The sequence below is a fragment of the Rhinichthys klamathensis genome, unplaced genomic scaffold (assembly GCF_029890125.1).
Source record: "Rhinichthys klamathensis goyatoka isolate OS25496 unplaced genomic scaffold, OSU_Roscu_1.1 h1tg000059l_1, whole genome shotgun sequence".
NCBI classification, from domain to species: Eukaryota; Metazoa; Chordata; class Actinopteri; order Cypriniformes; family Leuciscidae; genus Rhinichthys; species Rhinichthys klamathensis.
This window is the reverse complement of record NW_026606604.1, coordinates 2,105,548-2,133,381: the sequence shown is the minus strand read 5'-3', so window position 1 is coordinate 2,133,381 and position 27,834 is coordinate 2,105,548. Positions and strand designations below refer to the sequence as shown.

Genomic DNA, 27,834 nt, shown 5'->3' with positions numbered 1-27,834 from the left:
TTCCACTCAGGCTTTAAAGCGTATTTCTTTAGGCGAGACAAGCGTGAACTGCGCTGAGATTTGGGAAGGAATCTTTATTGTTCTGATCCCTCCTCCTTCTTGGGAAGTGGGAGGACCCGAAAAGTTCGTCGCAAAAGGGAGAATTGTTCCAGGACTCAGTCATCCAAAAACGTCCTTTCAATGCAAGAAGTTGGGGAGCCGAAGAAAATGTCGGTGCTGCTGCAGTAGTAAATTACTAAAGCAGTAGCCGTTTGCGGAGAAAAGGAGGAGAGGAATTGTAGTTTTCTTGGATTAAACAGCGAGAAACGCTGGGAAAAGTCGACCAACGAAAAACTAGTGGATTCAACTGCAAACTACTGCACGTTTTTGGTAAGTCTCTCTCTCCTCCCCCCAAAACATCTCTTGTTTTTAGGAACCCCACCATGCTATTCTAATTGATTTCTCGAGTTTTCTTCACTTTGCATAAAATGTCCTACATTTTCTACTTTTGCGAACACTCTACCTATAGAAATTATCGAGTGTTGTTAATCTCAAGAAGATACATTTTTACATATTTTTTGTAAAAGCATGCGGGTGTTAGCAAAAGAGCTATTTTGTTTCGACGTACTCTTATCAGATTGCTGTAATACATGTGAAGTTACGTTTGCTATTTTTTCTTCTATGAAAAATGTTTAGTAACCGTATTTGTGACGGTATTTCAGTAAAAAGTTAGTTAAATGGGCTTTGGACGCGGGTGTAATGTTCATTGTTCCCCAATGCTAATCACAGGCAAAATTCTGTATTTGTCTGTATTTATGAGATCATATTGTATGCTTATATCGATGTATTATTGCTATAATTGTCAGTATTATGATGTGTAAGAGCATCTCTACATGAACACTTTTGGCATAGTTTTACAGGCCTCATTCAGCTGTAACGTTATAGTAGTTGACATTACTGTGCTCAACTCAATTTTACACTGAAAAAATAAATCAAAGTTTAGTGTTCTATATATTTTGTTATTCTATTAATATTTGGACGTCTAGATATCTGAATTTACGGAATAAATGTTTTTTTTTATGGAAAAAATTCAAATGTTGATGACTGTTGGTCAAATATATCAAAAGTTGTTTGTAAACAATTACAAATCAGAGTTGTAGCAGTTACATATAATTATTTACAAACTTCATAAGGGCTAAAATAGCTATTAGTATTTTTAACCGATATTATTTACCGATATTCACACATTTTCTTCTTAATCTGTTATCAATTTGTCAGACATACATAGCTAACTGTTAGAACAAGAAAATAGCCACTATTTAGAAAATAGCACAATAACTTAATAAGCACATAATAGATGCATAATAAATAAATGGTAATGCATAAATAATAATGAACAAAATATTCCTAATGCATATTATGTTTTATTCAAGTAGTCTAATGATTAGGTTATTATGAAAATGATCAATTTAGGCCATAAAAAAACTATAATGTAGGTCTAAAATGTAATTTGCTCATTGTATGCTTAATTTTGGGAATGAAACCAAACCTAATTGAGATGAACCACTAGAGGTTTGATTTCTCATTTATTTGTGCACACCTCTTCTGCGTGGAAAACCTCATACAATCCGTCATGGTTGTCATATAGTCAAAACAAGACAATACTGTTACAATGCTGCTAATGAAGTTTATCAGCGCCTCATAATGTTCGAGCCCAGGTGCTGCATTGTTCTGGAAAAAGAAGGAAAACTGGCCAACTGAGAGGAATGCTGGCTGACCTTGCGTTTGTTTCAAACTAGTTGATAGATTCTTGTGAGCCAGATCGCTCTGCTCAGAATCGGATGCCAAGAATTCAATCTGAGGAAAAACTGTGGTAGCTGGTTTTTGCTCAAGATGATTGGTGGTCGGGTGGATCAAAGTTGTTCCATAATTGATTCCAGTCTGATTATCTTTTTTGGCTTTCATAGTGCCTCTGACCTTATTTGGTTATAATGCTGGGAAGGCCCATTAGCTATGCACAGATGGATGCACAGATTTCAGATGACATGCCCTCACTGCTCCGCATTCTTTCAGTGTAACAGGTATCCCATAGCTGAGCCAGAGAGGCCCGTCTGGGGATTTGGAAAGCTTGATAAAGGCATATTAGATGGGAGGGATGAGGCTGATCGGGTATCAGCGTGGTAGAGATGTCAGGGATGTGACATATGTCTTGTTTTAATAGAAAAATAGACAACGAGGCTGTAGACATCAGCATAATGAACTGATTTCTAGTGTGTGACCAAATGAGAGCTGATTAGTCTTGTTGGACGTGAACGTTTTTTGTTGCCTCAGAGGTTTTTGGACCGACTTATTGTTTGCTTAAAGGGTGTAACTTTTCTGTTAATTTGCAGAAGAAGGCTACGTAATAAAAACCTCCTTCAGGTCGGCTTTCATGTCTGTTTCAGCGGGTATATTCATGCAGTCATAACAGCCCGAAGGCAACAATCTGCGGGTTTGTGTGTGTGTGTGTGTGTGTGTGTGTGCGGGTAAAAGATGCTCTCCAATCAGGATTATCTCCTCATAGTGGAATGCACGGGGTGTCAGTTTGCTATTTTCAAACGCTCTTTGAATTATACAAAGCTCAAAAGTACGGCAGCTGTCAAGAGGCAATTTTTAGCCCGCAGTGAAGAATAATTGCCTCTAAAGTATAAAGTCTCTTTTGGGACCGCACCTGGCCGAGGTAATGTGGTTTCAGAGCTTTCTCCATTTCACGAGGCCCATGATAACACCTGGACATCCTGGTGGCTTGTTGGCTTTCTCACTTTCTCATGTTTGGTTGATGTTTTCTTGGAAAACCCGAGCATGTCGTATGTTTAATTTTACTCTAAAACCTATGAAATCTCGCTAATGTGTTACCTTGTCATTTCACCAGTCATTGTGATAACTGTATCGTGTCAAGCGCTTGTTTGACCAGAGATGTCTCTGACATCAAGGAAACGCACAAACACAGCGGCACGTTGCTGTTTGTGTCAGTGTGTCTGTTGCAAGGCGGTGAGATCATTGATAAACTCCAGACCCTGGTAAGTAAGCAGCGACTGTTTGCAGACAAACAGCTCAGTGTGTGTAAAGCTGATATTTGTACAAAGATTAAGGATCGTTTGACAAGCACGGAGTAATGGAGACGCTCTCACAAGACTGTTCACACTCTCTCGATAACTCGCCTTCAGAGAGCTATAGCTCACTGTCAGTCACACACATGTTCTGAAACACACACGCACAGACTCTATTAGTTGTCTTCATTATCTGTCGAGTATAGATTATACTATAGATTTAATTCTTATAAATTAGTCAAAATCACTTTTGATGCAAAATGCTAATCTGAAAATATACTTTCAAATTAGCAAAGCAAAGTTGTCTCTGTTAAACATAAGGAGGCCTTAAAAGAGCTGTATACTTGTGCATTGTGATTTTTGCCCTGCAATATAGCCTACATTCATTCAAAGTGGTCGGTAACATTTTTCATTTTTCATATGCTGACCAAGGCTGCGTTTATTTGATCTAAAACAGAGTAAAATAACTGTTTAGCCTTTGAATATATTTTAAAATGTAATTTATTCTTGTGGTGGCAAAACTGAATTGCTGAATAAAAGTGTTAATTTCTTTCAAAAGCAAACGTTTCACTAACCCCAAACTTTTGAAAAGTTGTGTATCTGATGCCGGTGACATGTCCATCAGCACAGCACTTTTGTTTTGCAACAAGAGTTTAAAAAAACAGCATTTGTTTCTTCATCTTCATGATTTTTGGACACCATTTTCAAAAGCCAAAGGCTACTGTATTGTTTTGCAGTTTAGGGTTTGTTTATTTTGTGTTTGTTGTTTCTTTTGATGTGTCTGCAAACTGTGTGGTCATGAATGTTGCAGGTGTTTACAGTTGACAAGGGCTTCCTCTGCCAAAGCCAGACCTATGGCTCTGAAAGACCTAGTCTTTTGACCCGTGACCATAATAAACCTTTTAAAAAGACATTTTAGACACTTTTCAGCTTTAAATGTCCTATTTTGTTAGCTTTTTGACTGTTTTGCTTGTATTTACAGCCATTCACTCAAGCAACAGAGCATTATTGGACGAGTACTTTATAAACAATATTATTTATGTTTGATTTTTATTACATATTTTAATTTCCTCTCCCTCTCTGCCTGTTTTTCCCGATCTTTGGCTCTGGACTCTTGCTGGCGAGCACGCAGGCAGTCTAAGCTCACTGAGTTCCTGTTGAATAATGTGGAGAAATTGCTTTAGATTTATAATTGGTTCCATTCACTATGATGGAAAAGCTGCCAGAGCAACAGGGGCCCCTCCGTTCTTCCCTCTCTCTCTCTCTCTCTCTCTCTCTCTCTCTCTCTCTCTCTCTCTCTCTCTCTCTCTCTCTCTCTCTCTCTCTCTCTCTCTCTCTCTCTCTCTCTCTCTCTCTCTCTCTCTCTCTCTCTCTCTCTCTCTTTCCGCTCTCTTCTCCTTCAGACCGCTCATCTGCACAGCTATAAGCTTTGTCTGATTTTACAAGAAAATATGTTCTGTATTAATAGCTGTTCTTTATTTTGTAAAGAACTTTATATAGTGTTTGTTTGTGGAGCCAGAACATTTGTCCTCCCCTGTGAAGTGTTTGTTCATAATTTGAAAAGTCAGAAGGTTTATGTTGGATTTTTGAACATGTTGTAGTTTGGTCTGTATTTAAGCAATTGGTTATGAATGTGATTATTTATTTAAATTAGAGCAACACACAAACACTATCTTTGTGGGGACTCTCCATAGACTTAATACTGTACAATCTGTATATTCCATCCCCTTACACTTACACTAACCCTACCCCTAAACCTTCCCATCACAGAAAACTTTCTGCATTTTTACATTTTCAAAATAACTCATTCAGTATGATTTATAAGCTTGTTTCCTCATGGGTGACCTCAAATTAGATCCCCACGGTGACACACGTCCCCATGAGTCAGTGTGCATTTAGGTTTAAGTCCTCACCGCACCGGGATAGAAAAACATGAACACTCACACACCTTATTACATAATTGTGCATTTGTTCCAGACCCATCAATGAGTTTTCTTTTTCTGATATATCCTCATGCCATATTTTCCTTCACACAGGAGTTTATCTGTACAGGCACAATCAACTTTTAGTTATTTTGTTAAAACCAACTGTTTTCTTAAGCCAACCACTCTTTTTTCATTTGTATTAAGATGCGTGTGAAGTGATCTAAGTTCATTGGACCTGTTTACTGATTGCCTGACTTGACAATATTTTCCTAATAAGCATCTCCAAGGCAGTTTTGTAAATGGATTTTTTTGTGAACTGAACCTCTTCTAATACCTGCCTCGGTTGGGGAGCAGCATGAAAACACAGTCAGTCTAATCCTAACTGACAGTTCCCATCGTCTGGCCAAACGGAGGTATGCGGTCATGTGACCATCCTACTCACATCCTAGTGCCCGAACTCAATAATTAGCGTGTGCTAGTTAATGCTGCCTTGTTATATGAATTATGCAAATATCAGGGTGCTTAATTGATTAGAGCCCCTGGACTTGGCTCAATCTTTTGCTCGTTAATCCCTTGAGTGGGTCTCATTATTGTATTTTTTGGGCAGGGGTGGATGTTGCTCATTAATACACTGAAGGGTACGGGCGGGGGTATTGGCCTTGTTAGTGGCTTTTGATGTTTAATTTTCCGGCATGGGAACGACTGATGTCTGTCCGGTGTATTGTGGGAGTCTAGGCAGTACTGGAAAAGATTCTACTTTGCTTACACCTGTTAATCTGTTCTGAGAGCCATGAGAATGTTCCAGAAGATTAGTGATGGTGAAGAGCCCTGAAGGTAAAGTCATGGCTTTTGGCAGCAGGTGAACTGTGCCCAGAGTTAAGGATATTCATGATGAATCTGCTGGTGACATACAGTGAATCAGCACTTTCAAATATTGCAATGATTTCAATGCACATTTTATTTGGCTATTAAGTTTCTAAAGACCATGCTGTTAGATTAGTTTCACAGTTCTTCTTTGTCTTTTAATTGTCACTGATTTAAACCAGTGGTCATTTTGATAAAAAGTTTTTTATTCATTTCTGTGAATCAGTTCAAATGATTTAGTGAATCAGTTAGGAACTCTGATAAAATTATTCGTTTGCATCAATGATTTTTTTTTTTACTGCAGATTCTGCACTACATTTTCATTTATTACAAGGATTTAGGATCATCAAAAATATGTAGGTAAATAGTACTGTTTGTAGTGTTTCTTAGATTAACTCAAAGAAATTAATTTTTTCGGTTCATTTATTGAAAACCAATGTGGAACATATCTTTTAAAAATTTGTTTCAATGTTTAAATTTACTTACATTACTGTTCAAAAGTAAAAAATAAATTAACACTTTTATTCAGCAAAGGTGCATAATTGACATTTATAATGTTCTTTTGAACTTTCCATTCATCAAAAATCAAAATAATATAATAGTTTACACACAAATATTAAGATATTGATCATATGAAATATCAACATTGATTATACTAAGAAATGTTTTTTGAGCAAGTGCAACCAATCAGCATATTAGAATGATTTCTAAAGGATCATGTGACACTGTAGACTGAAGTAATTCAGCTTTGCCATTACAGGAATAAATAGCATTTTATCAGTTATTTTAAAATCCAATAATATTTCACAACATTACTGTTTTATCGTATTTTTTTTAATCAAGTTAATGCAGCCTTGATGAGCAGAAAAAACGTTCAAAACATCACAAAATCGTACCGACCCCAAACCTTTGAACTCTTGTACATCAGTGGAAGTTTGGTCAAAATGGTGGTTCCTCTGATTGGAAAAATATCTATTTTCTGCCAAAGCAGAGCATAAATCTTTCTTGAGATGTTCTGTATATAGAATATAAAAGGGTGTAAAATAGTGAACGATTCATTTTTACCTGTATCTCTTAGTCCTAGTGCTAAGTGTGTTGTTGTTAATCTGTTGGGAAGCCATAATTTCAGTGTGCTCTCCTTCTGAACTGTACTTTCTCCATTTTGGCTACTTCAGCCAAATGGCCAGCAAACTTCAACTACCCACCATCTCGATTTCTCCCCTCTTCGGTCAATCACCAGTTGACATCCACTCTCTAATTTGGATCCCTAAAGCTTAGGGATTGTGGATCCCCCCCCAACACACACACCCACCCCCATATCCACTAACCACTGTTGGCCACCCCCTCCTCCAGCCCAAAACTGCAGCCCTTACTTGTCCATTGAGCAGCCCCCATCAGCTCTTCCTCTGGCCCTTCTGAGAAACGTCTCTCCTTTCACAGGGGGCCGTGGGGTTATTGTCCGTGCGCCGGCTCACTGCTTTACAATGACTCTCCACTCTATTAAGGTGCGTTCTGCCTGTTACCGTCGCCCAGAGCAACGGGCCTCCCGCATGGTAGATATGTGCTGTGGCATTGTGGGCCTTGGGCCCGCGCGGGCAGTTGAACCCAGCACTCCTCACACTTGACACCGCATGTGTTTATCTAAAGGGGGGGTATTGTGATGTTTGGAGAATCGAGGATGGGTCGGGGGGGGTCTGAAGGACATAAATAGGGTGAAGGGAGCGGGGCGATAAATATTCAGAAGGAGCTAGACCCCACCTCCTCCCCTCACCTCCTCGTTACTCTTCTCCTCCCTCTGTGTGGAAGCAGATGGAATGTGAACGGTATGAGGGAGGCCCACAGCCGGCAGAGAGCAGTTTTATCCAATTAGTAGGGTTGTCAAAATGAATTTCACACAGGCTGGAGGACAATAGTGACCAGAGTGGCCCTAGAAGAAAGGACTCCATTTAGTGACAAAGAGGCATTATGAAGTCACTTCAGTATTATGCTTTTTGTCTCTCTTTCTTTCTCCTATAAACAGTCTAAATGCACATGCCTTTGTACAGCCCTTATCCAGATGCTCAGATCAATGCGATCTTGGTTCTCTAAAGAGGTCATGTACTTATACCGCATCACATTTTTCACTTACAGTATCATTTGACTCCCCCTGACCCTGTGCCCTTTGGTGAAGAATGGGGGGAAAAAAATGGTGGTGCTATAAATTATTTTCCATTACAGTTGCGACTTGATATGAATGTGAAGTGTTTGTCTCAAAGACGATGACATGAGCTGGATTGCGCATGTGTGTGTGAATAAAGCAAGTGTGTTCAAGGGGATAACTTCTGACGCCTGAGACAGGTGGCTTGACAGACAAGGAGAGACTATTGCCGCCTTTTCCAAACCTATAGGGCAGCTGTCCTGTTCCTGTTGACAGCACAGCTTTGTTGGCTGCAAAGAGCCTGATAGTCTGAGGAGTTCTATTTTTTTTTTTTTTTTTGTGCAAACATCTAGTCTAATTTCCACAATTCAGTAGAGCTCATCAATAAGGATGGCCAAGAGTTTCAAGTTGGATAACAGAGCTGTCTTGCCTAATCGAGTCAGTTCTGTGGTGTGTGTGTGTGTGTGTGTGTGTGTGTGTGTGTGTTTGTCAATGTATGTCTATATGTATATACATTTTGTTATATATATATTTATTTAGCTAACAAAAATATTGGCTGGGCATTGGGCAATTATAAATCTGAACTACTTTCTCTACCAGTCTAGAAAAAAAAGAAGGTTTTTTTGTTTCACTGGAAGTTTGTTGAAAGATTTCATTGGCTGAATGATTGATACCCAGCAGGTACACAACAGAACTTGACTGGATTTAAATATGTGGTTAAGGCAATGCTATATCTGGCTAACTTAAATTCGTTTTTTGTTTTTTTTTTATTGTGAGAATAATGTTCATGGTCATCACTTTGAGTGAGTTATTTGCAAAGAAAAATATTTTCATTAAATATTATGTTCTCTCTGAAAAAAATTAAAAAAGGTTGCTAAAATGTATTCATTTATTATTTGTTTATTCATTTATTTTGTGCTAGTGAAATAATTGGCAGAACAATTACAAATCTGATTCTGAACTGTGTTCTTGAGCTGCCCATCAGAAAAAAATAATTTATTGATGTTTTGTCTGGGTGTTTGTCCATTGGAAGTTTGTAGAAAGACATTTTCAATGTTTCATTGGCTGAATCTTTAGCAACTGACTGTACTTCCATCCCTCACAGTCACTGTCTGTGGTCAAAACACAACTGAAACAATCATCTGCCCCTACAGAAGTAGATGTAGTTGTGGTATTAATAGGAATGTCACGAGTTGTAGTATTACTAATCTTAGTAAGTTTGATAGTATCAGACATGGTAGTAAATCGTTCATTTTAGCTGTAATATTAAAAATAGCAGTGATATGAGCCAATCACTGACCTGATTAAAGCTGACGAATCATGACAGAGCTTAAACTTAACATAGAGAACTTGACTAAGTGCTCACTTAATGTTGTAGAAACTAGTTGTTGTTGGCCTGCTTGTCAAGTTGAGTGTTTGCTTAGGTCAGGATGATCTTAGCTACGCAGTGAAGTTCCCCGGTGTGCCTGGAATCAGCGTCATGCCCTTTCCACTTCAGAGATGAAAAACAAACAGGCTAATGTTGTATCGGACAGCAAAATCCATCAGCGTTTTAACACGTACAGTAATTAAAATGATTAGTCCAACATTTCCAGATCAGTCAGACTAAATAACATCTCTCTGCAGCGTTATTCAGACAGCAAGACTTGTTTATTTCTGGTGTTGGAAACGGAAAAACATTTATTTAGGGCCAACCCCAAAGTCTGTAAATGGCACACATTCTATTCCGTCAGCAGAGTTTGGCTAATAGCTAACGGCTATGTACCAGCTCCAGGAAAACAACTCTGAATCCCAAGACGTAGACTTCATTTATTTTTGTAGAGTTTTTTCGATTTTTTTTCTAGAGTTGCGTTGTGTGGTTCCCTCCCATGTTTGAGCTCTCAATCTTTCTGTGAGCTTTCATTAATCATTACTTACAATTGATGGGAGTAGAGTTGTGTGTGTGTTTGTGTATGTGAGAGAGAGAGAGGGAGAGATTTGCAGTCTGGGAGCAATGGACCACCCTCCTCCTCCTGACGGGAAGTTGTTAGTTTAACCTGACAGGAAAGAATTCGGGAAACTTGGCAATGAGAGCCGAGGGAGAGAAATGCTCCCTTTCCTGCATTAACTGTTAATACACTAACCATTACTCTTTTTCTCCCTCTCCACTCACTCTCTTTCTTTCTCGGTTTGCGTCTTTGTAGAGAACACATCACACTACTCAATATTTCCAGAAAATACAAATCATATCACCCCCACCCCATTGTTCTTTGTGTGCAGGTCTTTTTCTTTTGAACCCGCCTGTATCGGTTACACCTGAGTGAGGGGGCTCAGATTTCCCCCTCTTCTTATCCGGGCACCCGTCTCAACAGTTCGACCTGCTGTATGTGGGTTCAAGCGGATGTGTGTTTCAGCATGAGTTCTGTGAGCTTGTAAGGAAAGATTGATTCAGGAGTAGCAGAACGCCATTTTTGCGCCCTTGAAGGCAAAATGGGAAAGCTATTCATAGGGTCATTCCAAATGAAAGTGAGCAGAGAATCCCTTCGCGAAGTGCCCTGCTTTAAGAGTACAGACCACCATCACGTTGAGAAAGTAACTTTGCGGTTAATGATCATATAATCCTGAGTGACATTCATTTAAACCTTAAGACCTGACATTGGATCTTAAAACACACCGGTCACCGGAAGAGATTCCTTTTTTTTTTTCTTTTTTTTTTACATTTTCTTATTTTTTGTTGAGACGGTGCACAATTTGAAATCTCACTTAAAGAGTACCTAGAGGGAATCATTTTTACCAATATTTTTCACAACAATTTTAACAGCTGTAAACTTAATTTTGTATGATGTATAAAGGTAAACTTTGCTATTCAGAGTCATTGCATTTCATTCAGAAGTGATTAGTGTAGTGATCAGTCATGTTCACTACCATTCAATAGTTTCGGGTTGGTAAAATTTTTGTTTGCATTTACTTTTATCAAAAATACAGTGAAAACAGTAACATTGCAAAATATTGTTAGAATTTGAAATAAATATTTCAATTATGATATATTTAATGCCGTTTATTCCTGTGATGGCAAAGCTGAAATTTTAGCATCATTAATCCAGTCTTCAATGTCACATGATCCTTCAGAAATCATTATAATTATGATGATTTGCTGCTCAAGAAACATTTCTTTTTATGTTGGAAACAGTTGTGCTACTTAATATTTTTGTGGAAACCATGATATATATATAAAAAATGTTTCATAATTTTTTTAATAAAAAGTTTAAAAGAATAACATTTATTTGAAATATACATTTTTGTAACATTTTAAATGTTTACTGTCAATTTGAACATTTTAATGTGTCCTTGCTGAATAAAAATACTAATTTCCTTAAAAAACTTGCTGACCCCCAACATTTGAATTGGTGTGTCTTCATGTAGAGTGCTCCAAATGAGCTCCCCTGAAAAGTGCTCACTTTAATTGCCTTTGAAGTAAGTAATGCATAGCATTCTTGACTTAAATGGATTTTGCTCTGAATTTAGTCTTTTGTTGTTTTGTCAACTATATCAATGTGTATGTGTTGTTGCCTCAATACTATATTCTCCCCCTTAATGTGCAATATAATGTCTCACCAACGACATTTTCAGCTGATAACCTCTTTCTCGTTCTCTCTCACAGGGGTAGTGCATGGAAAATGTCTGGGATATTGGACTGGATACCATGGGAAAGAAAGCGGAAGTTTCGAGCGCTGTGTGCCTTGGGTGCTCTGCTGTGCTGCCTGCAGGATAGTGCTGCTGTTAGAGGTGGGTTTCTGACACCTCGGTTCTGCTCCACTAAAACTTCATAAAGCTTCATTTGAGCCGGAACAAGCTGGACTCAGATCCAGCACCTATTATAGTCTTTTTTTTTAATAACTGATATATATATTTGTTCTGTAGGCACTGATGTTTGCCTACAGAACAACCACTAGCTCTGCACAAACTCGCTACTTCAGACTTAAGTGAACGCAGGCACCTTGTGGTTCTACGTGTACTGTGCTAGACTAATTGGGACGTTACAGCATTTACATATTGTTGCCCTACTGTTGTTTTGATTGTTTCTATTTTTCTCCTCTTTTATAAGTTGCTTTGGATAAAAGCATCTACATTTCATCATTTAGCAGTGTAAAATGTAAATATTTATTCACCATACTTGTGTTCCACTTTCTCTTCTAGATGATGTCCCAGTCTTTACAGAGGAGCCTTTTTCTGTGGTACAGAAACTGGGGGGCAGCGTGACCCTGCGATGCAGCGCTCTGCCTAACCATGCCAACATCAGCTGGCGTCTAAACGGTCGAGAGCTGCCAGCTGGGGGCAACGAGGAGCTGGGAGTGCTGGTGTGGCCCGGTTCTCTCTACATCCCCTCCCTTACAAACCTCACCATAGGCAGATACCAGTGTGTGGCCACCACCAGCGTCGGGTCCTGCGCTAGTGTGCCAGCCAACGTTACTGCAGCTAGTGAGTACACACACTTTTGCAAGTGCCAGTCACTTGGTATGAACTTTGAAAATTTTCTGTGCTGAATTCAAAGGGCTTTACAGTGTGCGGTTGTGTTCCAGGCCAAGTTCTACTGCTGGTGTGTGTGTGTGTGTGTTTGTCCTAAGTCAGTGTTGGAGCACGGGAAGGGGTGTGTAATGTGACCCACCATAATGCCTGTGAGTGTGTGTACGGGTGAAACCACGGGCCCCATTAGCGAAGGTTCTCCTCCCTGTTCTCCACTGCTTATGTCTTCTTACACAGAGACAGAATGGAAAAAGAAAGACAGAAAAAACAACATTGAGCAAATTTTTGTTCGTATAATGAGGTGAATGTGAGTTTGTGCATGCATATACTACCATTCAAAATACTTTTCAGCAAGGATGCAGTAAATTGAACGACTGATGATCATGTTCTCCAGCATGATTTAAGAACGACCCAAAGAACGTCTTGAACCTAAATGGAAGTATGAACATCTTATTGCCTGTACAAAGAAACTCAATTATTTTCAGTTTGTGAACGTGCCACACACGAGATTCTAAAGAACTGTGTGCGGATGCATGCTTGTTTGTGTGATAGTATGAGGAGCGCAGGTTTGGCAGACTAGTCGAGGCAGGATATTCTGTCAAGATGAGACGCGACATGAGATTCTTGACACCATTTTCACCTCACAAAGCAGGCATGCTTTACATCATTCACCCCCCTGACTTCGCTCTCTCAAACTATCTGCGTTTCTACTCATGGCATTTAATGGTGCATTGGATTTCAGTCCTCTCACTGCTCATTTGTTTTTTCTAACTTTCAGCCTTGTTTTACTTTGACTCTCGTACATGTGTGAGATGTAATTGATAAGGTCTATGAATTGGGAGTCGAGAGCTAGGGGCTTGCAGATGCAAGCTCTTAGCTGGGGCCCCTCGTCTCTTATGATCCCACGTTGGCCCCTCACTCTAATTTAATAAAGACCTCCTCCCTTAGTCTGCCAGGGGTTGGACAGTTCTTCTGGGAGGGCGCTGCGTGTGATCGCGAGCCTGAAGTTGTCTCATGTCTCCATATTTCAAAGGTCTGCCCATTTGTTTTTGCTCTGTGAAAGAGCTTGGCTCTCCCTGGTATCTGTCTCTGTAGGAACCCTGTCTTGAAGCGTCTCCCACCGGGGAGGCCGTTGCCTGCCTGAGCATTATTTCAATCTCTCCTCTTGAATTCCTCCAAAGACAAGCGAGCCTCCCGTGTCCTTCGAGCCAAGAAACATTCCTTCGGCACTCTCTCTCTCTCCCTTTTTTTCTCTTTCTCTCGCTCACACAAAAAGCACACCTCCTCACATATGTTTTTAATACATGGAGTAACAAATTCTCAATAAACTCTTGGCCTAACCTGGGTTTTTTTTTTATCATCTTTTAGGGCTACGCGTAGTCTGGCCAGTGATATTCCACACAATAGTTACTGTATCATCGCACTATGAGTTTTAAATGTCATATAAACAATACATGAGCGCTCATACGCACAGGCTCTGCGGCCCCAGCCATAAAAATGATGAATGCCAAGTAACCGTGCAGCATGTATGAAAGCATTGGAGTTGAAAACTCGTCTGATCTATTTTATAAATACTATTAATTCTGCACAGCTCCCAGCATTCCCTGCTCTCCATGCCTCCAGGAGACATATGATGTACCGCAATCACATATTCACCCTTTACCTTCTCACATAAAAATACAAACATATTAGAAACATATAAATGTGGGTTTCACAGATTTTACTTATAGTCTGTCACTGTTTTTTTCAATTTATTTAATTCGTTCTCTATAAAACAGCATAAAAGTAGTCCATTTGACTCATGTGCTATATTCCAAGTCTTCTGATGTTCTATGATAACATATATCATTTTTTTTGTAACATTGTAAATGTCTTTACAGTCACTTTTGATCATTTTAATGCATCCTTGCTGAATAAAAGTATTAAAAAGCTTACTGACCCCAAAGTGTAAATGGCTTATTTAGTTTTTATTACATTAAATTTAAAGATGTTAATTAAATGTTTTCTCCCTCTTTTTTTCCTCTCCTCTTTCCCCCCTCACACACCTGAAGGGAGGAGGAATGTTTTGAGGAGGAGGTAAATGGGGGAGTCAGTCAGAGGAGGGGTTAAAGCTGTGCACTGAGGAATTTAGGAGAGGTTTGGGGTGGTGCGGGATGCTGGCAGGGGTGGGCTGTAAAAAGACCCTGATTGATTTAGCAAATGGATCCTGGAATTCTCATCTCCCAAAAAAATTATTTCAAAAACCATTTCACTTCAAAAAACCAGACGATTATGACTTTGAGATTACAGATGCAGCTGGTGTTAGAGAGTTTATCAGATGTTGATTATTAAAGTGCTCTTCTCATCCATCATTGAATGTCTTTGCTTCCAGGAATACTCAACAAAGAGTTTTTTTTAATCTTTACCTCACGGATCTTTTGGCTCTGTTGTAAATAACTTAGAGACATTTCAGACGCCAAGGAATATAACTAAACTCTGGAGAACAATGAAACAATTTGATTTGTGTGAGGAGTAATGAACAGTTGGGGAGATATTTGATTAAGTTCGGGGTTTTTCAGGACAGCGCTGAGCAATTTTCCCTGTCTGCCTTTGGAAAATATTCCCTTCACAGAATGACACACAGACTCGCTCAGGCAGAGTTATTCTGTTTTATTGCAATCCAAGACTGCTTTTCCTCTCTTGAAACTCAAGAGATGGGTGACCTTTAGCCTTTGACCTCATTTTAGCCTGGGCTGACTTGAGCTTAAGGAAGCTAGACTTTCTGTCTCTGTTTTTCAGAGCTATTGGGTGTCTGCCCATTCGATATCCCAGTAAAAGTCCTAAGCATATGCACTCTAAAGCTTCTCAGTTTCCTGAATGGAATACAAAGAGGCTTTCAGCTTTGAAACGCTCAAAGCCAGCATTTGGACGTTTGAGATTTCCACTGCTTTTCCTATTTTATTAAATATGCTATATGTTTGAGAAACTTTGTAGGATAACTCTTGTTTGTTTCCATGCAGAACTGCGAGATTTTGAGCCAGATGACCAGCAGGAATTTGAGGTGGATGAAGGGAACACAGCTGTGATCGAGTGTCATCTGCCTGAGAGTCAACCTAAAGCTCAGGTCCGCTACAGTGTCAAACAGGAGTGGCTGGAGACATCTAAAGGTGCGTTTTACAAACATACCAGTGGTTCTCAACCAAGGGTCCTGTGATCCACTAGTGAGCCCACTTTAGCCCACTTCTAAGGAGGGTACAAGATGGCTTAATATTTTATGTAATGGCCATTAATGTCTTTGTGCAGTCAGTTTTCTCCTTCATTTTAACTACTGATCTTGCTGAGCAATTAAGTTTTCCAATTGTGCATGTTTCTAACTCGCTACCTAGGTACTACTGAGCTAAGTAGTACTCTGGTAGCTAGTGGCTTGGCATAGACATTATAACTCTGTAGTAGGGATCGACCGATATGGATTTTTTAGTGCCGATACCGATACCGATTTTTTTCCCATCAGCCTTAGCCGATGACCGATACGGGCTGCCGATTTTCTTGAGCCGATATTTGGAGCCGATACATTTTGCTCCCTCAATTTACATCATAAAAATGACATGATGTTAACAAATGTTACAGGTCTCAATTTAATAAAAGTAACATTTATTTAACGTAAAAAAATCAATATTTAACAAATAGTAAAAACATGTGAGGTAGAACAAGAACAAGTAGATAAACAATATTTAACAAATATTAAAAACATGAGGTAGAACAAAAAAAAGTTCAGTGCTGAAAATAAATATTTAAGCATAAATAAAATAATTACACTATTGCACACAGTAGCAACCAGCATAATAAAGTGCACAGTGCACACTGTACTTCATTTTAAAAGTAACGAACTATTTACTGCCATGGTTTAAATTTTTCTACATAAAATAAAATGAGCATGTCTAGTCTCTAATATCACTGCGATGGCGAGGGAGACACACACCACACGCGTCCAAACCTCAGCCAGGTGGTCGCTGAATAAATCTCCCACAAAAAGCACGGAACAACGTTGGTATTACTTAATCCTATGACCAGTGTTCGTAACAGCTACTGTACGCATACTAGGGCTGTCAAAATTGCTCAAATGGCGTTTGTATATTCCCTCTAAAAAACATATTTGAACATATCGTCGTGCATTTGGTCAATGACGCGCATTACGTCAATAACAGGACAAATTAATACAAAGAGACATAACTACTAGTATTAAGTAGCTTATTTGAGTTTAAACATATTTGACAACGTATTACTACAAAAAAAAAGAGTAAATCAACTAATGGCCAAGACCGCAGAGCTCACTCTGGCTTGCCCGGACTCGCACTCTCTCGCACTCACCCTCACGCTCTCCGCGCATACCGGTTTAAATGAACAACAACAAACAAATGTTGAGTGCTGATCAAGAGTTTTGTGCAAGCAATTTAAGGTATATAGCAGGCTTCATTCAGTGATTGAAACAAATACATTAATTGAAGTTTCACAGTACATAGAACCGACACTGAGCGCTCCGAGCGAGCTGTGCTGTGGTAACGTTAGTCTGCTACCGCGTGCGTGTTTTTCCACATTCGAATATTAATTTTCACCTTCAAAATTCAGTTTTTTTTAAACTATTCGAATATATATTCGTATTTAGAATATTCATTGACAGCCCTAATGCATACTGAACGGATAGCCTACAGCTATTTGCAGCTCCCTAAATACAATGGCAAGCAAGCAGTTTTATAGACGAGTCATTCGCGTTTTCCATTTGGACCCACAAACTTGCTTAGCTATATAGTTGCAACCACATAACAGTTATAGAGCAACGTGTTTCCATTTTCAAAGTGTTTGACAATATTTCAGCAGTCAAACAGTTGAAGCGCAGATTGCACTCTGCTAGTGGGGGAGGGACAGTGCAGGGTCTGCACGTGAACTGCAGCGTCTCCAGCAGCACAGAGCTGCCTGTGGACGCCTGTCTATAAATAATGCCGGAAAAAACTATCGGCGAACGCAGCAGCCGCGTATCGGCCGATTCCGATACACGTAAAAACCGCAAATATCGGCCCGATATATCGGCTGGCCGATATATCGGTCGATCACTACTCTGTAGTATACTATGTAGAAAGTATGCTTTTGTCTCCCCTGATTTATGGCTAAAATTTAAGAACACTGTTATCATCATCATTGGATCTGTTACAAGCCACATCATTTTAATTCAAATATGATTTGTTTCAATTATTTATTCAAATTTTTTAAATGCACACAAGCCGATTCTGGTTTTTAAGTGTTTGGCAGCTCTTGTCTTGTTGAGAGACATCAAGTCTTTGCGTGTTGTCTGGTCTTGTCCACTCAACAAAGCGCTGCCTGTTAGCATGATTGTCTTTCTTGCAATTATTCTAGCTGTTCAAATATTCAGTTTAATGATGGTGAAGATCACAGCTTAGATTTTAGGAAATTACCTTAAGGAATGTTCTAGATTCTTAAATTAGATTCTGTTGAAAAATACTAGCCTGGCCTAAAGATGCTAATCATTGGTTCTTTGATTTTGTCCTAGGGAATTACCTGATCATGCCATCAGGAAACCTTCAAATAGCTAATGCTACACAGGACGATGAGGGTCCCTATATATGTGCTGCTTACAACCCTGTCACCCAGGAAGTTAAAACCTCCACCTCTACAGATCGTCTCCGAATACGACGTAAGTGAACACAAAGCATAAAATGAACACATTCTGTCAATTTTGTTGACATAAAATTGACACGTATTATCTTGTCTAGGTTCAACATCTGAGGCCGCACGTATCATCTATCCACCTGCATCTCGGTCCATTATGGTGAACAAAGGCCAGCGACTTGTGCTTGAGTGTGTGGCCAGCGGTATTCCCACTCCACAGGTCACATGGGCTAAGGACGGTCTGGACTTGCGAAATCTCAACAACACCCGCTTCTTACTGAGCAACTTGTTGATTGATGCAGCAAGCGAGAGCGACTCGGGCACTTACGTGTGTAACGCTGATAACGGCATTGACTCTGCGAGTTCTGCTAGGGTGCTGTACGACGTGCAGGTGTTTGGTGAGTGGGATTTCAAGAGTCTTTTTTTATTTTTTTCTATCCATTTAAAATATTGTATAATTGCTCTAACAACTGTATATTGTTCAAATTCATGGTTCTTAAAAAAACATTTGTATTTGTTGTAACTGTTCAACTGGCAGAACACCATCTGGCTAGTGGCCCTTAGGTTATTTATTTGATTATTTGTTCAAGTGTAGTGGGGTTTGAAAAGCAGGAACCAGGGCAGTGATGGAACATTTTACGTGTGTGGAAATTTCCATTTCCAGTCATTTAATCCTGCTTCAATGTAATAAGCGTAATTCAATGTATCAGAACCAGAGGGCTTAGTGAATAAATGTGATAATAAGCATCTAAAAGAACCCACAGTACATTTACTGAACAGAAAGAGAGTGTGTGTGTGTGTGTGTGTGTGTGTGTAGGATTGAGTTTCTGAGACATTGATGAGGTTGTTTTTGTGGGCTCGTCTCACGGCAGCTGTGATTAATTAAGCCGCTCTGGCTGTTGCTCTAATGAGCTCGAGCTGATTCACTAGCATCCAACCATCAAGTTTTTGGAGAGGGTGAGAGAACCCAGTCTATCCCAGACTCCTCTGCAGCAGCATGCCATCACAAACAGCACTCATGTTTTGTGCTGTTAAACCATCCAAATGCTTGTTGGTTTATGCTTTTCAACATTTTTTGATGTTTTGACAAATCTTTCTGAAATTCCCTTCTTTGGTTTTTCAGAACCTCCTCAGGTGCGTGTCGAGCTGCAGCAGCAAGACATTGCATGGGGCGGCACGGTGCGTTTCAGCTGTCAGGTGAGTGGCAAGCCCACTCCCACTGTGGTGTGGCTCCACAACGCTCAGCCCCTGAGCCCATCACCACGCCATCGGATGTCCTCACAGGTGCTGCGCGTGCTCCACGTCGGGCCGCAGGACGATGGCATGTACCAGTGCATGGCGGAGAATGGTGTGGGCAGCTCACAGGCAGCCACAAGACTTCTCACTGTCCCAACAGGTATAAAACACTTCATTAAAAATGATCAAATTTAGTATATTATTATATAGTTAAAAATGAAAATACTAATCATAATATTTGATTCTCAGGGAAAGCAACTGCTAAATGCTTAAATGTAAATGTCAATATCACTGTCTTTTTATTATTAATAATAATAGTTGTAGTTAATATTTATTATACATACATAAATAATAAAAGGGAATAACAATAATGATAATAATTATTATTATTCAGTTTTATTTAGCTTTATTTTATTTATTTATTCAGTATAATTATTATTAATTTAGAACCCATTTATCTATATATATATTATATATATATATATATAAATCATGTTTTTGTGTGTGTTTTCCACTTTTAATTAATTAATTAATTTTTATTTATTTCAGTGCCCTCACGGTCAGGTAAGCTGCCCATGATTCGACCGATGAGCCCGGATAAAGTGCTGCGGGAACAGCCACCTTTGAAGCCTGTGGCCACCAGTGCAGTGCTGCCTTTCGACTGCTCTGAGGTCCGAGTCTCTCCCGCCGAAGCTCCAGTCATCCTGAGTCAGCCACGCACAGGAAAGGCCGACTACTATGAACTTACCTGGAAACCCCGTCATGATGGAGGAGCACCTGTGCTGGAGTATGTTGTCAAGTACAGAAAGGTACAACACTGCCCAGTTCATGTGTACAGTGTGATCTGCCTTGTTTCACTCTACAATATGTTTGTCATGTGATTCCACTCCTCTGATTCATTGTGTGTATCTTTCTGTCTGGCAGGCTGGAGAATCTCCCGGAGAGTGGACCACTAACACCATTTCAGGCTTCCAGCACAAACTGACTCTTACTAAACTGCTGCCTGCCAGCCTCTATGAAGTGGAGATGGCCGCTAAGAACTGCGCTGGACTTGGGCAGCCCGCGATGATGACTTTTAGAACAGGCAAATGTATAGCCATACTGCTACTTTAAGATTACCTTTCTGCATCAACATTTGAAAATGTGTGTTTCTAATGTTAAATAAACTCAAGGTCAAGACCCAAATGTTTAGAGGAGGGCTCTGCATCTCTGCATTTTTCTTCTATAATGACCCATTTTATCCCACATGATACTTGTCTACTTAAGTTATAACAAAATTAATTAGCAAGAAATATGGGTTTGAAATTAATTTGACCAACTAATGCCATGATTGACCAATCAGAATTTAGTATTCCAGAGATATTAGTATGAAAAAGAGCAATTATCAATCCAAGAAAAAAATATATATAACATGTAAATAAGTTAATCAGATTGAAAAAAGAGACATATTTCAACTGTTTATTGCTTAAAAATGCTGTTAAATGTGACAGTAAAATAATCACTATTAAAATTGACAAATAAATATGAATATTCAAAACTGTTTATTTAATTTGTTTAAAGTAGTGCTTTAGTAGCATTAGCAATCATATTTCACTGCAGAAAGCCATGATTGTCCATTCAAGATCGATAATCAAGAGATAGTGGTATGTAAAAGAGCAAATGTAACTGTAAAATTAATAAATGACTTTTAAAATTGACAAATAAATATGCATATATAAAAACTGTTTATTTAATTTGTTATAAAAAGGTAATTTAGTGGTCATTATACAAAAATATTTCGCCTCAGAATGATTGACCAATCAGAATCAATTATTCAGAGAGTTGTGTAACAAATTACACTTTTTTAAATATCTGAGCTGTAGTATGAAAAAAACAGTGAAATGGTGAATTAAAGTTTCTCTTTAATTTTGGTCTGCAGGGCGAAGAGGAGGACCCGTAGGGCCTCCAAAAACACCAGATGAGCCACCTCGTCTCACACGTGAGTATACGTTTGCCCCTATGATTATAATATAATGAGTTTGCTGTAGTTCTTTAAGGCTGCAGTAAAGTACTGAGGAACTGTAACATTAAATATAGCTAAAAATGTGTGTCATTAATTGTTCTGATTAATAATATTATGATTATTAATTATGCTAACATTACTGTTATTTTATTGAAAAACTTTTTTTTGTCTTTTCAGCTCCAGAAGCTCCAGACAGACCCACTGTTTCCATGGCCACCGAGACCTCAGCCTATGTGACGTGGATCCCTCGCGGGAACCGTGGATTCCCCATCCAGTCATTCCGTGTGGAGTTCAAGAAATTGAAGAAAGGCAGTGGAGAGTGGGAGGTGGCTGTAAACAATATCCCTCCCTCTCGCCTCTCAGTCGAGATAACAGGCCTGGAGAAAGGTTAGATCACCTTCACATAAGTTCTATCATTCTGATAATATGGTATGACAAAAATATGGTGAATCAGGAGTGTCACACTAATATATTGCTTTAAAATTGTCAAATAAATCTGCATATTTGAAAGTTTTTATTTAATTTGTTTTAAAAGATAGTTTAATGTAATAATAAAAAAGTTGATCAATCAATTCTTTTGAATTTTAAGTTTTGTTTAACTTTTAATGTTAGTTAAATGTAACAAAATCAAATTTTTAAAAGGGAAATCTAAGAGCTTTCTGTCCCTCCGTTGGCAGTTACATAACTACAACTTTGGCGCTTCTAAATGTTCATTAAGAGATCATAAATCTAATCCATATGAATTGAGCTGTTTAATCCAAATTTTCTGAAGAGACACGATCACTTTATATCATGAACAGATTGAATTTAGGCTTTTATTCACATATAAACATTCATCAACTCACACATCAGTTGTGGTAAATGGAAGCTCAAGCATGTTTGCATGACATGCGAGAACCAATGAGGTTTGTTCTTGCCCGTCAAGCAGGTTTAGTTGAGCTTGTTCGCTGATCAATGTTTAAATGTGAATAAAAGCCTAAATTCAATCTGTTCATCATATCAAGTGATTGAGTCTCTTGAGAAAATTTGCACTAAACTGCTCAATTCATATGGATAAGTTTTACAATCTCTTTATGAACTTTTGAAGCATTAAAGTGGTAGTTGCGTAGCTGTCAATGGAGGGACAGAAATGTCTCAGATTTCACCAAAAATATCTTAATTCGTGTTTCGAAGATGAACGAAAGTCTTACGGGTTTGAAACGATATGAGGGTAATTAATGACAGAATTTTCACTTTTGGGTGAACTATAACTAATTTTTTTAACGAAACTTTAGTTGCACATAAAAAAAAACATTGACAAGTAGCTTTTCCTAATTAGTTTGCCACACTAGACCAAACTCATGTTTCCCATGATCTTAAAAACTTGTTGAGATCAACTTGAGAGTCAACTGACTTATTTCTTGTTCTTTCCATTGCATCGCAGGAACATCATACAAGTTCAGAGTTTTGGCCGTTAACGTGTTGGGAGAGAGTCCAGCAAGCGCTCCCTCTAAAGCCTACACAGTGGTGGGCAGTGGTCCACCAAACCGACGTCCCATCGACGGACCCTACATCACCTACAATGAAGCCATCAATGAGACCACAGTCATCCTGAAATGGACGGTAAGCACTTCCTCACTAAACATTTTTACATTGTCAAATTCAAGAAATACGCCCTGTTTGTTATCACGCGATTATCAGACCTTGAAATAAATATTTATTTTCTCTCTGCAGTACACACCAGTCAATAACACCCCCATTTATGGCTTCTACATCTTCTACCGACCCACCGATAGCGACAATGACAGTGACTACAAAAAGGATATAGTGGAAGGTTAGTCATGTCCTTCCTTTATCTTTTAGTTTCTCAACTATATATTAAAGGAATATAAAATGTAATGGTCTGGCGCTCTTTTTAGGTGACCGCTACTGGCACTCCATTACTGACCTACAGCCTGAGACGGCTTATGACATTAAGATGCAGTGTTTCAACGAAGGGGGCGAGAGCGAGTTCGGAAATGTCGTCATTTTAGAAACTAAAGGTTCGTTTCCTTTTCCTCACACTCACATTCCGAACCGCACCTCAGCCATTTTCTAGAACAAAGATCTCTTCTGACAACACAGATCTTAAGTGTGAACTTCTGTGTGTACTTACAGCTCGCCTTCACCAGAGGACCACACCTCCAGAGACCTCATCGTCCAGACCCGACCATCCAGGAAACCCTGTTCCTCGGCCTGGTGATCTGCCTTACCTCATTGTGGGTGTGGTACTCGGAGCATTCGTTTTCATCATCGTAGCCTTCATCCCAATCTGTCTGTGGAGAGTCTGGGCCAAACAAAGTGAGTGCCGTTTTAGAAACATTAAAACAGTCATAGATCTTCATTAGTAATTCAAAGATATGTTAAGACAAGGAACCCTGGATGAATTTTGTATTTCTCGTTATTTCAGAACAAACTTTAGACATGCGCTTTCCAGCGTTGGCAGCTACAGTATCTCCATGCCAGTACACCATGGTACCCCTGCAAGGATTGGCTCTAGGTCGGCCTTGTCCTGTAGACCCCCACCTGACATCTGCCCACACTGTCTACGCTCCTAAAGGAGAATACATTCCCAATGGGAAATACACTACACAGCGCCTTCCTGGACACCGGGTAAGTTTTCACTTTGACCTTTAATGTTTTGTGATGTTCAGCACAGTAATAAACTTCTTGGCCTGCTGTATTGTATTGCGTTGATGTTCAATCTCTTGTCTCTTTTGTAGGAGGATGCTGACAATGAGTTGGAGTGTGATGCATTGTTACCTCAGAAACTTCCCAATCAGCAACCACATATCCACAATTACTGTAACGGGTAAGAATTGTACTATTGTAGAAATCACCCCTTTGAAGTGCCCATATTGTGCTCTTTTAAAGGTAATAATCTAATTTCTTGGGGTCTGCTTGAATACATTTCACAGAAGCCTACTTAAATGTCCTAATTGAACTAAGGCCTAATCCTGGCTTAATCCAAGCCCTCTGTGAAACTAGGAACCGGTTAAAAGAAAATTTTTCTCATACTGTACATTGCTACAGAACCTCTTTCAACCCTCTGCCTGATTCTCTGTTTTAGATTGTATCTCTTTAAAACCCATCTTTCCGAAAAGCTCAGTCTGCTGTGATTGGTCAACCACTTACCATAATCGAGTTGTAGCTCCTGAGACTTCATGAGTTGCTGTAACCCGTATTATATCTATGGTAACTGTGGCGTCCGTATTGTTGTATCAGAGTCCGATAATGCGACAAAGCGAAATCAGCCAACTTGTTCTTTGAGGGCGGGCCAAAGCAGCCAGTGTTGCCAGATTGGGCGGGTTCCCGCCCAATTGGGCGGTTTTGAATTTGATTGTGCGGGTAAAAAAGGGTTTGGGCGGGTGGTCAAAATTTGGGCTGGTTTGGGATAATTTCGGCGGTTTTCAAACATCTACATTTTAAAGTCTAATTGGTTAAAAAAACGAAACTAAAGTGCATGTAGTCCATAAAATCAGTCATCATGACATTACTGTACACACACTCTCATGCAGAGTCAGCTGGCGTTAGTATTGACATCACCGACGAGCACCACGCACTTTTAGCCAATCAGCGATCCGCAGGCAGACGCGATTGAGCGCGAGAAGTTAGCTGTATATTCAAGTGATCGCTAAGGCAAAGTGACATAGCCTACTATACAAAAGAGTGTACAGTAGTGAGCAACTCTAAAAAACGCACACGTGGAAGGAGATCACTATGGTGAATATAACTCTGAGAGGAGAGCACAGTTGAATGACTTGAATTGAAATCAAATATGGGACGATTCTGTCCATGTCATGTGCACACTAGCCTAACCAAACATCTGCAACTTTACACCATCCAGACTGCACTCTACTTGTCCCTGACAGCTGCTGAAAAAGGTTTGAATCAACGATGAATCCGTTTTGACTGCTAAATTCTGCGTTATGTTCTGCAATGTGTACTTCCGAGGGTTAAAGTCATCGGTTCATTTCTTGATTGCCGTTTTGACAGTGTCCACCTGGACATTTTAGTCATATTGGCTAATTCTCCTTAATTATTGCCCTGTTTTGCTGGAAAATGTATTTATTTTTTATTTTATTTTATCATCGTTATTTTGTTTTAAGGAGATACAAATTGTGCTTATCAACCTTAAATGACATGGCAATACAATTATATCACATTATTTTGGCAGTAAAATTTTGGGCGGTTTTTTCTTGTAGTGGGCGGGTTTTGGTGAGCTTTTGGGCTGGAAATCACCGTCCCAATCTGGCAACACTGAAAGCAGCAAGTTGGCGGGCAGTATGCAAATGTGCAAAATAAGCAAAATACGTGCTTTTGATCTGACAAATTCCTCATAGATAAAATCAAGTCCTGTCCTACATTTTTAATCATCATTGAATATTGATCGTTTGTCACGTTATCGAGTCAAAATGGGTTGCGAATGCTGTTTCATGGTGACTGTTATACTGTGACATTTAAGTTTTTTAGGGAAACCCAGAAATTAAATTTGAACTTAGTCTTTTTTTCTTACTTTTAGGGTGTCCGGTTGTCCTGAAGAGGGATGCTATGTGTCTGATGGTTCCCCCTTGCAGATCCTCAGCTTATCGGGACCTACACTTCCATCTCAGAGTCCTGACTCCATACAGGCCGATCACTCCCTCACTGAAGCAGTTCATTTGGAAGGGGAGGTCACTGCTGGTGCGTTTGGTTATTTTGTGTTACAACAAAGGCAATGTAAAAAATAACTGCGATTTTAAAATGAGACAAAATGAATTAATTTGAATGAATTAATACTATCTGGACCAGGCCGGTGCACCCTGCAGCAACACACGTTCGCCACTCTTCTTTTTAGAGAAATTGTTGTACATAATTATTGAATTAAATGCATATCATTGATAATTATGCAGGGGGTGAAAATTGTCAAACATGATCAAATTTACCATTTGAAAATACACCTAATATTCTTTAGTAGATGAGTAATCTGAATGCATTTCTCCCCACAGACTTGCCCCTGTTAACAACAGTTGATGCGGGCATAAACCAGTTGCTCCTATATGCTGAGCAACAGGAAGTGGGAACAACACAGAACATGAAGCAGCTTGAGGAACAAGGGACCAGGGATGATTCAAAAGATGGATGAAACTGTAGAAAAAAAAGAGAGGGGGGGGGGGGGGGAGAAAATATTTATTTTTGTATAACAGATGCTATATTTATATATTTATGTTTGTACATAGTACATTTTTTTTAAGAATGTATATATTGGTTGTTTATATCAGATGTTATACATATTTTGGTATGTTTGTCTGTTACCACCAGGATGTTTTTATAAGTATGCATATTTTGGTATGTTTGTCTGTTACCACCAGGATGTTTTTATAAGTATGCTGTATAATTGATCCTCATGTGAGCACAGGAACAACCTGACACCTCAACATCATACATACAGTATCAGTAATAAGCTCAAGGTTTTCCACTGGCAAGCATCTCTTGATGTTTGAAGTACTGCTGGTGGGAAATGTAATGCTTTTAGGGCATGATGATAATAATCCTTTCATTAAGAATGTTTTAACTTGCAGTGCTTTGGGACAATTGACTTTAAAATGATTTGTAAGCCTATGTACACTATATTGCCAAAAGTATTGGGACCCCCCCCCAAATAATTGAATTCAGGTGTTCCAGTCACTTCCATGGCCACAGTTGTATAAAATCAAGCACCTGGGCCTCCAGACTGCTTCTACAAACATTTGTGAAAGAATGGGTCGCTCTCAGGAGCTCAGTGAATTCAAGCATGGTACCGTGATAGGTTGCCACCTGTGCAATAAGTCCATTCATGAAATTTCCTTCCACAAGTAGTCCACGGTCAACTGTTAGTGGTATTATAACAAAGTGGAAGCAATTGGGAACAACAGCAACTCAGCCACAAAGTGGTAGGCCACGTTAAATCACAGAGCGGGGTCAGCTCATGTTGAGACGCACTGTTCGCAGAAGTCGCCAACTTTCTGCAGAGTCAACAGCTACAGACCTCCAAACTTCGTGTGGCCTTCAGATTAGCTCAAGAACATTGCGTAGAGAGCTTCATGGAATGGGTTTCTGAGCAGCTGCATCCAAGCCTTACATCACCAAGTGCAATGCAAAGCGTGGGATGCAGTGTAAAGCATGCCGCTACTGGACTCTAGAGCAGTGGAGACGTATTCTCTGGAGTGACGAATCACACTTCTCTGTCTGGCAATCCGATAGACGAGTCTGGGTTTGGCGGTTGCCAGGAGAACGGTACTTTTCTGCCTGCATTGTGCCAAGTGTAAAGTTTGGTGGAGGGGGGATTATGGTGTGGGGTTGTTTTTCAGGGGTTGGGCTTGGCCCCTTAGTTCCAGTGAAAGGAACTCTTAATGCTTCAGCATACCAAGACATTTTGGACAATTTCATGCTCCCAACTTT

General features: G+C 39.4%; 1 protein-coding gene across 1 annotated transcript; it reads left to right on the top strand.

Annotated features, from left to right (window-relative positions):
* boc (BOC cell adhesion associated, oncogene regulated) lies at window positions 1–26,643 on the top strand. Its single transcript, XM_056248911.1, has 19 exons — window positions 1–369; window positions 11,635–11,759; window positions 12,171–12,452; window positions 15,497–15,643; window positions 18,040–18,183; window positions 18,263–18,556; window positions 19,282–19,554; window positions 19,944–20,203; window positions 20,319–20,484; window positions 21,313–21,372; window positions 21,574–21,783; window positions 22,820–22,998; window positions 23,110–23,209; window positions 23,295–23,417; window positions 23,533–23,715; window positions 23,825–24,027; window positions 24,138–24,226; window positions 25,937–26,097; window positions 26,403–26,643. Exons 2-19 carry the CDS (start codon window positions 11,651–11,653, stop codon window positions 26,537–26,539), a joined length of 3,120 nt encoding a protein of 1,039 aa, XP_056104886.1. The 5' UTR covers window positions 1–369; window positions 11,635–11,650; the 3' UTR covers window positions 26,540–26,643.
* Window positions 26,644–27,834: the final 1,191 nt, after the last annotated feature.

Excerpts from the sequence above, each read along its gene's own strand:
- boc (XM_056248911.1), top strand. The coding sequence starts at position 11,651 with ATGTCTGGGATATTGGACTGGATACCATGGGAAAGAAAGCGGAAGTTT. Across the intron at positions 12,453-15,496 it reads AGCCAACGTTACTGCAGCTA|AACTGCGAGATTTTGAGCCA; the intron begins GTGAGTACACAC and ends GTTTCCATGCAG. Across the intron at positions 23,716-23,824 it reads GAGAGTCTGGGCCAAACAAA|AACAAACTTTAGACATGCGC; the intron begins GTGAGTGCCGTT and ends TCGTTATTTCAG.